Source organism: Elaeis guineensis, chromosome 11 (assembly GCF_000442705.2).
Source record: "Elaeis guineensis isolate ETL-2024a chromosome 11, EG11, whole genome shotgun sequence".
NCBI classification, from domain to species: Eukaryota; Viridiplantae; Streptophyta; class Magnoliopsida; order Arecales; family Arecaceae; genus Elaeis; species Elaeis guineensis.
In genome coordinates, this window is record NC_026003.2 from 90,103,021 (window position 1) to 90,114,932 (window position 11,912).

The window sequence follows — 11,912 nt, forward strand, 5'->3', positions numbered from 1 at the left end:
TGTATGTTGGGAGGAATTCTTACTAGGTTGTTAGCTCATCATATATTTATATTTTTCTTTTCAGATCTATAAGTTGCATTCCACTAAGGTTTGGAATTTGCTAGTGAGAGGTGAAGCAGACTCTGTTCTTCCATAGCAAGATATCCTTCGGAAACAAAATTAGAGTTACTTGGCTTCAAGAGGGGGACGACAACACTAAATTCTTCCATAGGTCCACTATTCTCAAAAAAACATCAAAATAGGATTAGAATTCTTATGGATAAGTGTAGTGTGTTGACAAAGAATGAAGAGACTATCAGAGGTGAGCTCTTCAAGTACTTCAAGTCGAGGTGGTGAGTATCCATGAGCTTTATTTGGACCAAGAGAACCTTACCCTAATGATTACTATTTCAGCCTAGTAGAATGCTATAGTACTGAGGTAGGTGACTGACAAAGAAATAGAGAAGCTATTTGCTCGATAGAAGATGATGGAGTTTCAGGGCCTGATGGGTTTTCCCCCAATGTTCAAAAGGTAGTGGGGCATCATCTAGAAGATGCCTAGTTGTAAGGCAGGCTTTTACCATATGTACAATGCCATCTAGCTAGCAGGCCACCTTTGTCACTCTAATTCCTAAGAGATCAGATGCCAATGAACCATCTCACTTCAAGTTGATCAACCTTTGCATTACCTTACAAAAGGTCATCTCCAAGATTCTCATCCATAGGCTGTAGCCTATTTTGGAGGACTTGATTAACCCAGAGCAAGGCCCTTTTTCAAAAAGTGGTATATCTCTAATAATATTATGATTTTCGAGGATATGATCTATGATTTGATGACAAACTCCCAAAGCAGAAGATTGATAATGATCAAAAGTGATATAGAGCATGCTTATGATCAAATCAGGTGGAAGTTCCTCTACCATAGCCTTATGCAAATGGGCTTTTTCAATGATTAGATCAAGTGGATTAGTGGTTGTATTTGAAAGAATAGTGCTCTGCAAACCAATCGCATGGATGATGTGATGGAATTTTTTGTTAAATCTTCCTACTCATGCACATGACATTGATTATTTATTTATTTTTTAAGATATTATATTTCATCATATGCTGTGTCTTTTATTTCATTTAAGACTTAATTAAGATTATGACAAATCACATAGATTAGAGAAATAGATCATGATGAGATCATGTCAGTGAGATCTAAAATTTTGATAGTCTTAATTTAAAATATTTTCAGTTGTAGGATCATTGAGTGGAGATCAATAATATCGAAAAGACTGACACATCCTATGTATGCTCGATAGAAAGGATGATTGATCTCATGATTATTTGTATAGGGATACTAATACAAAGATATGAATGCTCATTGAAGAATGAATTCACTAAACTAATCCATATGGAGAACATCTGATAGAGCCTCATCAGCATGTCAATAATTGTTCTCCAGTGGGAGTGGTGCAAGTGATCCTTTGACCTGAGATCATCATGGTACCTTATGTATATGGATCTATACTTTGGTTCATATCCTAGCATGACTCTCTAGATATATGTGAGATGCTCTGGATGTATTGAAGTATACATGAAGGTTTTAAGTGGTCAACAAGAAATAGATTACTCTTATAAGAGGATAAGATATCCTATGTGGTTTTATAGGATGGTGACTCAGAAAATCTCTGATCAGAATATGATGGATATTAGAAAGAGTTTCTAATGGTTCATCAATCAGATCATTATCATTAGATTAGATACACATGAATAGGTATTTGAGCTTGACATATTTTTATGCCCATGACCTATCTAGGATATTGTATGATCGAAGGATTGAATTGTACAGTAACTCACCATGAAAAAATATTTTGGTATTCCACTAAAATTTCACAGTCATGACATATTACTAGATGTCAATCTTAACTTGTAGGTTCTTATGAATTAAAAAAATTAATTTAGTAATTAATTTAGAAGAGTTCTAATTAACTATAACACATGGGCTCAATGGTCTTGGACCTAATTAATTAGAAAAATTCTAATTAGGTTAGGTTGACATGAATCTAGGTCTACTGCTGGCTAGATGTAAAATCTAATAGATCACATACAAAAGAAAATTGATCAAAAATTTTTATTAGACTTAAGAAGTCCTATTCAATAAGATTTGATTGAAATCCTAATGGGCTTAAGTTAAGCATGCTAACATATGTTTAAACCCATAAATCTCCATCAGATTAGATTCTTAATTAGATTAGAAATTGATTAAGTCAAAAGTTGACATAAAAGGAGGAATCTTATGTGAGAAGGACTCCTTCCTTGTGTCCATCTTCACGTGAAATCAGATTTCACTTTGGAGAAAGGATCAGCACCACTTCCTAGCACCTCTTGGAGAATTTTTCTCACCTTGAAACTCCTCTATATCTCTTAAAGGTTCATGCCACTTAAGAAATAAATGCATGCCATTAGGAGGTTAACGTGAAGAGGGTCTTCATGCCTCCTAGTTATGCGTTCCCTTTTTTTCTCTTGTCTCCTTATTTTAAGCACCCCTTCATCCAACCTTTTAAAGGCCCAATGTGTGAAGAGTTCACGCTTTGAAAAAAAATGGAATATGGAAAGTTAGTTGGGCATGCAAGATAATGGACACATGAAGAGAGGGTCTAGACGTCAAGAGGGAGTAGCGTCTCTCCCTCATGTGTTCAAGAGTTGGACACCGTGTTTCCTACATGCCAAGAAGAGTTCTTGACCAAAAAAAAAAAAAGTAGCGTCTCTCCCTCCTTATGCATTTAAGAGTTGGCACAATGTTTCCTACATGCCAAGAAGAGTTCTTGGCCAAAAAAAAAAAAAAAAGAGGCATGCTGATTTCTTTCAAGAAAGGTTCTTGAAAAATAGAAAAAAAATTAGAAAAGATTTAAAAAAAGGAAGAATAGAAATCAAGAAAGATTCTTGGTAAAGGGAGAAAAGAATCCAAGAATGGTTCTTGGAAAGAGCATGCTGATTTTTTGAGAAGAATTCAACAACATAATTTAGGGACTTGATTTTCTTGAGAAGAGAATTAAGAAAAGGCCTGATTCCCTTGAGAAGGAATTCAAAAAAAGTTTTAGGGAGAGTCCTTGATCGAGTTCTAGTCCTTGTCGAGTCCTATGTGAATCATCATTGGAGGGTGCACATTTAGGCATCTCAAGGATATAAATCAAGAAACCTAAAAGTATTCATATTTCCTTTCTTTTGTTTGATTCCTTTATAGTTAGTGTTTGATTGTCCCTTGTATGTTTGATTGCAATTATCAAAGTTATTTTGGGATGGAGGTTCGGATCTATTATGTAATCATTATTGATGTATGTTAAAATTTTTAAAATCTATATTCCGCTGTGCATCCTAATCCCTATAGTATTGAGGGGTTATTGACCAATGGTGATCGACTAGGTATTTTCACTCTAATATTGGCCTTCACCAAGGTTTCCTCTTTATGCCATATCTCATTATACCATTGGTAGATGCTCTCTTTAGATTGTTTAAAGATAGGCCCATCTCCCACCTATGTTTTATCGATGATTGTTTGCTTGTAGCTAAAGCAACTATGGCTAATGTTGTTGTACTTTATTGGATTGTGATAGACTACTACCTTATGTCTAGACAGAGGGTCAACTTGAAATCCACTATCAAGTTTAGCTCAAGAATTAATGGTCGTCTGAAGCAACGGATAAAGGGATACCTTGATGTTGAGGAGAGGGATAGAACCTGAATTTATTTAGGTGTGCCGACCATAGGGAGAAGATCCAGAAAACTAGAGTCTTATCCTATTGTGCAGAGAGTGTAGGATAGGCTTAGGGGATGGAAGTGGAAAGCCTTATCTATTGTGGGCAGCATTGTTCTAGTAAAATTAGTGCTATCAAGGGAGTTCTTGACAGGGTAGAGCAGCTGAGTAGTAACTTTCTTGGGATGCTTTGGATTCTTTAAGGAGTATTCACTTATGCCCTTAGGATGTTGTGTGCCAGTTGGTGTTGGAGGGAGGGTCTAGGTATCCAATTATTGTCAGCTAGATATATAGGATGCTTTAATATTAGATTGGCAGCCAAGTTCATGACTAATTCATAAAATTTGTGGGTATCCTTAATGTGGGTGAAATATTGAGTGGAGAGGCTGACCAAGCTTGGTTTGTCTTGCAAACATTGCTCTTTTATCTAGAGAGTCTTGTGTTTGGTTGCTTCCTATCTTAATTTTATATTTAGGTGATTGATTGACAATGCTAGATCCATTAACATGTTCAATGATCTCTGAATTTCTGCAATCTCTCTTATGCATTACCTACTTACTTTTGATTATCGTGCCTAAAGACCAAGATGATCCATAACCAAATCCCAAATGATGCAAGGATATGGGATAGAGGGTTTATTGAGGTATGTCTTGATAGTGAGCTCAGCTCTCGAGTTATCTCCATGGTGGTTCCTTTGGATGATTATTTGGATAAATTAGTTTAAGATGGGATCAAATCCCAGAAAGTGAAGATTAGTGAGCTGTATTTTCTTCTAGAGGTCATTGGTGCGATCAAGAGACTTGGGTTGGATGTAAAGATTGTAGGTTCATCCTACATTGGCCCTTTGCATCTAGAAGGTGACATGGGACTAGTTATCTTTCAGGAGTTTTATGTGCCATCGGGGCATTGTTATTCCTCCCCACCAATGAGAGAGGTTAAGGAGATAATTGATCATGCTATCTTCCTTTACTAGAGAGACTATCTTATTTAGAGTGGTGTGTTCAATTGGTTAGCCTTCAACGCCCAACTTTGGACAGGGAGACCATCCATTTCATTGGTCGGGAGAGCTAAGCTACTGCCATGTGTCAGTAGATGATAACTTGCCTTGCCTATACTACACTACTTACTATATTGGGATAGCTAGGAATAGGAGGATTTTTGAAAATATCTAGGATAACCTAGCTAGGATTGTAATGAGAGCCATGGTTGATACCACTAACTTTATAAGGGCTTAGAGTTTAGAGGGGTCTTTGATAGTTGAGAAAAATTGGGGTACCACTACTATAGTTACTATGTCTCAAGTTGTTCACTTTTCGTGGGAACCTCCATCCCCTAGCTTCCTCAATATCAGCTTTGAAGGCAATGTAAGGATAAAGGGTAGTATGGTACTAGAGCTGGATTTATCATCTGTGATGCGAGATCACTTCTTGTCATAGCTGGTGGCTCCTCATTTTTTGATATATTGATGCCTCAAGTTGAGCTGAGGGCTACATGGGAGGATCTGGTGTATACCATCTTTATCTTGATGAGGAGAATAGTGTAGCTGATTGGGTAGCATCTTATGTAGTTGAGCATATTGATAGAGTGGCTTGGGTATTTACAACTGAGACTCCATCGACTCCATAATTGATTATTTCATATGCTTACAAATGTATTTATATTAGGATTTCTTAATGTAGCCAATATCGACTAAAAAAAATAAATTTAGAATGTTTATGACACCTAGACCTTGTGATTATCTTTTTCAAAAATAAAAATAGTGGGCTATTTTATATTCATTCTTGAAAATAGTGATTAGTGTGGTTCATATTTTGATCATTTAGTAGGCATTATATATTTCATAGGGTTATACCCCATGGAATGTGTAGCCATATCATATGCTAGCTTGAGTAGTGGGTTTAGAGGCATGACATGTTTAAACTCAAAAGCACTTTTAGATATCAGATATCAAATATATTGGTAGACCAATTTCTTGTAGCCAAGTTGATTGCAAGTGGTATTGCTTCTTGCAATGTAGGCATATAACACTTCAATTTTTCGAGAACAAGAGACTTCTAAATATCTAAAGTAGCACATGCTCATAATATTAGAGATAAATTAGATAGTTATTTTCATAATCCAGGATCTCACCAAAAAAACTAGCTAGAATGTATTGTTTAAGTTTTCTGATTTTATATAAGTACTCAAGATCTATTTAATACATAATCGATGTGGGACTAAATACATGCCAGCAGAGACATCCACATCTCTTTCTATTGAAGCCCTGACATCTAAGGATCCAAATCCATTCAAATCCATTTATAAATACCATAAATTCAATTACAAACACCACCATCAGTCGATGGTTAGCTCCAATGGATCTGTGCTATAATGTCCCTAGTCCACATCGACCATAGGCAGGTCTATCTGCTCTAATATTATTTGTCATGATACAGGATCTTAAAAAAACTAGTTGAAAGATATTATTTGAGTTTCTTATCTTATATAAATATCTAAGATCTACCTAGTACATAGTTGATAAGAGACTAAACACATGGCCGCACGAGCTCTCACATTTGTAACAACTTATGATTTCATGCAAAAGGCTAGTTGAAAGCTATTATTTACATTCTTTGGCTCTGTATAATTATTTAAGATCTATCCGGTCTATAGAGGTCCATAGAGAGTCCTCACATATTTTTCCTGTTTAAGCTTTAGCATCTATGCTAGGCTAAGTGTCCAAATGTATTTAAATCTACTCAGAAGTACCCCAATTTGACTCATGGTCAGTTCAATAGGCTCGTGCTACAGTATCCTATAACCCACATAGGCTATAGGTTATGAGTCTATTATGATACAATTTATCATAATCCAAGGTCTCATATAAAAAGATTAGTCGGAAGGTATTATTTAGATTCACTTAAAATCTCTTAATCAATATGGGACTAAATATATGCCCATGTGAGTCTAATTGTGGTGGTTGGATTCAATTTATCCCTGTCATTTTAAACTCTCCCCCACCTGTACGATCAAAAAGAACAACCAAATAGGCTTATTTTGTGATGGTTGGTCAAACATATTTTTTAGGTTCCTGTCACTTTTAGCTGCACTTCTGAGTCAACAGAATCTTTAGAGTCAAAATAGGCTGCAGAAATGACTATTACAAATTTTAGAATTTTATTATGGGATAACATACAGATATTTCCCATTCATTGAGGCGTCCTAGCATGACACAAGATACACATGCAAGTGTTTAATTGGGTAATGCTCTTTTCTTTCTTTGAGGAGGTTCCAAGTCTGATTCTTGGGTGATGCAGCCTGAAGTTCCAGGACCTGGCTAATCTATCTTGTTTGCCCTAGGGTTCTCCTAAATTTGCAACATCTGGAGTTGCAACTTGGACTTATTTTTTACAAATGAAACTACAGCCATTATCACGATTGCAGACCAATCTCTGTAAGAGAGCAAGAGATTAATTTTTCACTAAAGCGCAAGCCAATCTCGTTACTCCTCGCATCTTTGCCCAGAAATGCAACTGCAACCAAACAGCATATTGCAATTGTTTAATTTCCATTTGCACTGCAACTCCAATTGCAGATGACAGAAACCTCAAGCAACCAAATACTCTCTAAATTGAAGTAAAACGAGGTATCTTTGCCAGATGCATACACATGCCCCTCAAGTTATGTGCAGTTGAGAACCATATTTTCATGTCATGACTTGGCATTGTACCATTGGCATATTGCGAGTACATAGATCGATCAAACACCAGACCTTTTGTGCAAGCAGGCTAAATCTATAATTATAGTGACACAGTACCATTGCTTAGAATGTGATTCCCAGGCATCTAGATGTAAAGAGTAATTAAACTGCCTAAATGAGATGTTCTGTGGCTCATGGACCAAGATGTGCATGGATTTCACCTTAATAAATGTATTCATGGTTTCCATGATTTTCCTGTAACCTTGTTTATGACTGTAATGAATGTCTATGACATGTAAGGACAGATGAAAAATCCAAATGGTGATTAAGAATCCAAACACTATATAAACATGGTTCAATTGCGATTGTGATGTAGTTTTGGATGTTTTTATTCTGAAAAAGCATATGTGACTGCTACTTTCCATTTAAAAGAAGAGAGAGAATAACAACATGATATCATTGAGCTTGGCAAATCACCCCTCCTAAACCATATATTATATCACCCCACTAATCCATGTTACATATGAAGTCCTACATAAATTTAAATGAAAATTAAATTTCAGAGTTAGGCATTAGATAATTGAGAGAAGAATTAGTATCATGATTATATAAAATTTTACGTCAACATTAAAGGGTTGACATGAGGTGGACAGTTTGTCATGATATTTTGCAATCCTTTGATCAATTTTGGAATTTTGCTCCAAAGCTAATCATCGAATTGACTCGAGAAGAATTGGATGATGACAGTGATAATGATAACCTATAGAAACTAGCAGATTCATGCACATGCAGCCCAGTAACACAGAAACAGCTTACACTTCTGCTGCAAAGATTACTTACACAATCACTATCTTTATGTCTTCAATTACTACATAGACCAAACCAACATTATTACATAGTCACAAATACAATACCGACACCAACACCTAAATAATTGATCTAAGACCACAAACACCTCAACTACTTATATATGGTACGTAGTTGGGCAGCCCTCACTTTCACGAGGAAAAAAATCAGAGAAGAACGAGAAAGAGCACACCGAAGGACACCAAACAATCTCTTAAACCAAGACTATAAATGCAGTTGAGTGATAGCGAGATATATAGCTCAACTGAAGCACTCAGGCGTGAGGGAATGGTCCCTCCTGGAATCCTGGCAGTAGTCGTAGACCATATAATTGCTTTGAACCCATCTCATTGCAGAATACTGCTGAGAGCTGAGCCCAGAGCCAGATGGTGATGCAGCTACTGGACGGCAACTGGATGGCGCGTAGGCTGAGCACCCTCCAATCATGAATCTGGTGAACCTTGCAACGAATGGCTGGTAGCGGTAGTCTGCCTTGTATTTGCCATCCTCAGTAGCCCATGATGATGCATCCCAAATGGAGCCATAGATCCACATTGGCCTCACAGGAAATGTCGCTCCGTTCTTCCTCGCATATCTCCTTATCGGAACATCATCCACAAAGAATCTGCAGACATGCAATAATAAATCAAGCTGATTCCAATTAGCAATCATGCAAGACTTATCATCGTTATTGTCTAATTTTCAAGTACGTTCAAACGAGAGATCAGATGTTCTGAAAACTTGCCACTGGGGCATATTAATTTGATGAGTATAAAATGTATAAAGTTTTCAATAGCAAAGTAGATATGGTTTACTTGATCCATTGCTTACAAGTAAGGAAAACATTAAAATTAAATGGTGCACCTATGTTAGTTTTAAGACGTGTATCGCATCATTGATGAGATTTCTTGCATAAAATAGCTTAGAATGTGTTTTTGGAAATAGAGTTTAATTATATTATCAAAGTCCCTAGAGTTCTACTATACACTTTTTTTAATTCTTTTTCATTTAGATTGTAAGGGAGGGTCAACCACCCGTTTTATTACTAAGAGGTATTTACATATCTACGTCTATATAAATACAATGGATCGAAGGCCGTAAAACAGCTTGGTTTTTAATTCTTTTTTATTTGGTAAGATCTGTGGAGGTTTAACTGTTAACTAACCCTAGAACGTAACTTGGTTATTTATTATTCTTTAGTTTGTATGGATCATTATAGAATTAACAACAGACAAGAAGTGTTATTCTTCAGTTGAGGTATTTCTAACTATCTAATCTTTCCCGTTTCTTAATAGTTTGTACATAAACAGTTTCAGGCGTTGCTTCCTATCCAAATAGACCGAAATCTCCATACTTATCAAGTGCACGGTACGCATCTGTTAAACTTGCAATGAGTGAGTGAGAGAGAGAGAGAGAGAGGTCTGAGTGGTTGTTATATGCCATGTAAGTGATATAAGTCCTTAATAATTGATATCTGTGGGACATGCCTTGAACAGTTGAAAGTGAAAGAATGCTATGATCGGACTAATGTGATATAGTCTCTAATATATTAAAAAGGGCCTGTTGAACAAGTTGCGTGTTACTAGCAAAATTAGCATTAGTTTATAAATAATTTTAAATATTTTTTTCAACAACATTTCATGGGGCTCATGCGATGAAATTACTCATGTTCAATACCTGGTAATTAAAGCGCCGTTTGATCACAAGTTTTAAACTAGAAACCTCTTTCATTTGGAGGTGGGTTGAGCAAATGACCGCTAGACTCGAATGCAATTCACATGCAATAATGATATATTAATTGGAATATATTGAAAAAAATCAGGTGCTTATTCAATTCTCTTCTGCGTGCATCTCTATTATTGTGAAAATGTTATCTATATATGTCCCAACTTAGTCCACATTGATTTATAAGTTTTCCATCTTGTTGGATATATATGTTCGTTCCTCTTCTGCAACTCTTCCTTTACCTACCCTGAACATTCTCTACTGGCAGCTATCTTCTCAAAAATAATGTAGGATAGGATATGCGCAGATATCATGCATAATTTATATATATATATATATATATATATATAGAGAGAGAGAGAGAGAGAGAGAGAGAGAGTTATAATGAGCCCATGATTATTCTTTTTTATTTTTTTTCTTTTAAAGAAATTTAAATATTTTTTTATAAAAAAAAGAACTTTAAATCTTTTGCTTCCATTTATTCTTAGAGTACATTGCATGTGCATGTGAATTATATTTCTTAAGTGATACGTTATCAAAGGTGGCACGTTTTTTTTTTTTTGTTTTTGTTCTTTCCTCTTTCTTTTATTTGGGTGGGTGGTAAAGGAATTGTCCCTTTGGACCACTGAATATCATTTTATTCGAAAAAGCAATGCATTATATCATGTGAGGGCTGTTTTTTTGAGCTAGTAAAATTTAGATCTTTATCCTAAATGCCCAATTAAATTTCGACTAATGTCTTTAAACAATCACTTACGCAATCTCATCAGGGTTCCACAATATAGCATAGTGATGAAAGTCGGCAGTCGGATCGAACCATAGGTGGAACCTCATCTCTCTACCAATGATCCTCCCATCACCACTCCCCCTCACATACACATTAGTCTGCAGTGTGTATGGCTTCCCCGGTATCGTCCCCAGGAACTCGATATCGACCTCATCATGGAATCCAGGATGTGCTTGATCATTCGAAAGCTACAAATCCCGAATCATTAAGTAGATGCTAAACATCAGAACAATGGTAATAGAATTTTCCATGACATTAATAATATATGGCTTATCTTAATTTAATTACTGACTACATGTGATACAGAAATTATTGAGTTCCTCACATAGAATGCAGTGATCACACCAGCTGTGTAGCCGGTTTGGAGCTTGATTGATGCACCAAAGTAACCGTTTCGGAAAGGGCGGGTTGACTTGAATCCACTTCCTATACATATATTTTTTCAGTCAGGCATACAGAGCACAAGTATTAATTCATACTTAGAAGTTTAAACACATATGATAAGATGGAAGAAGTAAAAGAAGATGAAGTGTTAGTGGTAGACCTGAGCTCCTATCAAGCCAAATTGTTAAGGAGGATTGGTCTTGGGAGACTGACTGGTGCTGAGGACCCCAAAGGTTGCTGAAACCTTTATAGAAGCTTATAGGCCTGAACCTGGAACTTGGATAGTATCCAGGAAAAGGCTGGGCAAAGGCAGAGTGGAGTAAAAGGAGGAGCAGGGAGGGGAGGAGAAGAGCCATGGAGGCTGAGATAAGAGGAAACGAGGGAGGAGAAAATATGAGAGCAGAGAAGGAAAGGAATGTGTCTGTGGGTGGGGGCGAGGGAGTGTGTTGGAGCATAGGTGATATAAATAGAAAGATTGAGCGGTCCCACTATATTATAATTTCTAGGAGGTTGATAGGAAGTAGTAGATGGAGACAGACCAAAAATTTGGCTTGTGATGAGAGGTAAAAAAAGATTAATTTCAAGGCTCCAAAGAACTATGGTTAACAGCATATTAAGTTTTCATCAAGAATGTAATGGCAAGTACCATAAACCCTCTTCCAATCATTTCCTCACCTTGTCTTTTCCAAAATGGTGTTGCTGGCTGAGGTATTCCCACCTGAATGCAATGCGTTTTTCTGTGTATTTATTAATGCGCAGCTTAGTTGCCTCAC

The 11,912-nt window shown here is 36.4% G+C and overlaps 1 protein-coding gene across 1 annotated transcript; it reads right to left on the reverse strand.

Annotated features, from left to right (window-relative positions):
- Positions 1–8,201: 8,201 nt before the first annotated feature.
- On the reverse strand, positions 8,202–11,568 carry LOC105035212 (probable xyloglucan endotransglucosylase/hydrolase protein 32). The gene is made up of 4 exons (XM_010910672.3): positions 11,300–11,568; positions 11,081–11,181; positions 10,726–10,943; positions 8,202–8,868 (listed from the first exon to the last, which is right to left on the reverse strand). The coding sequence occupies exons 1-4, from the start codon at positions 11,493–11,495 to the stop codon at positions 8,505–8,507; spliced, it is 879 nt and encodes a 292-aa protein (XP_010908974.1). The 5' UTR covers positions 11,496–11,568; the 3' UTR covers positions 8,202–8,504.
- Positions 11,569–11,912: the final 344 nt, after the last annotated feature.

Coding starts and splice junctions, on each gene's coding strand:
- LOC105035212 (XM_010910672.3), bottom strand. CDS start 11,495: ATGGCTCTTCTCCTCCCCTCCCTGCTCCTCCTTTTACTCCACTCTGCC. Junction 10,944..11,080: donor GTGTGATCACTGCATTCTAT/GTGAGGAACTCA, acceptor CGGGATTTGTAG/CTTTCGAATGATCAAGCACA. Junction 8,869..10,725: donor TGGAACCCTGATGAGATTGC/GTAAGTGATTGT, acceptor GCATGTCTGCAG/ATTCTTTGTGGATGATGTTC.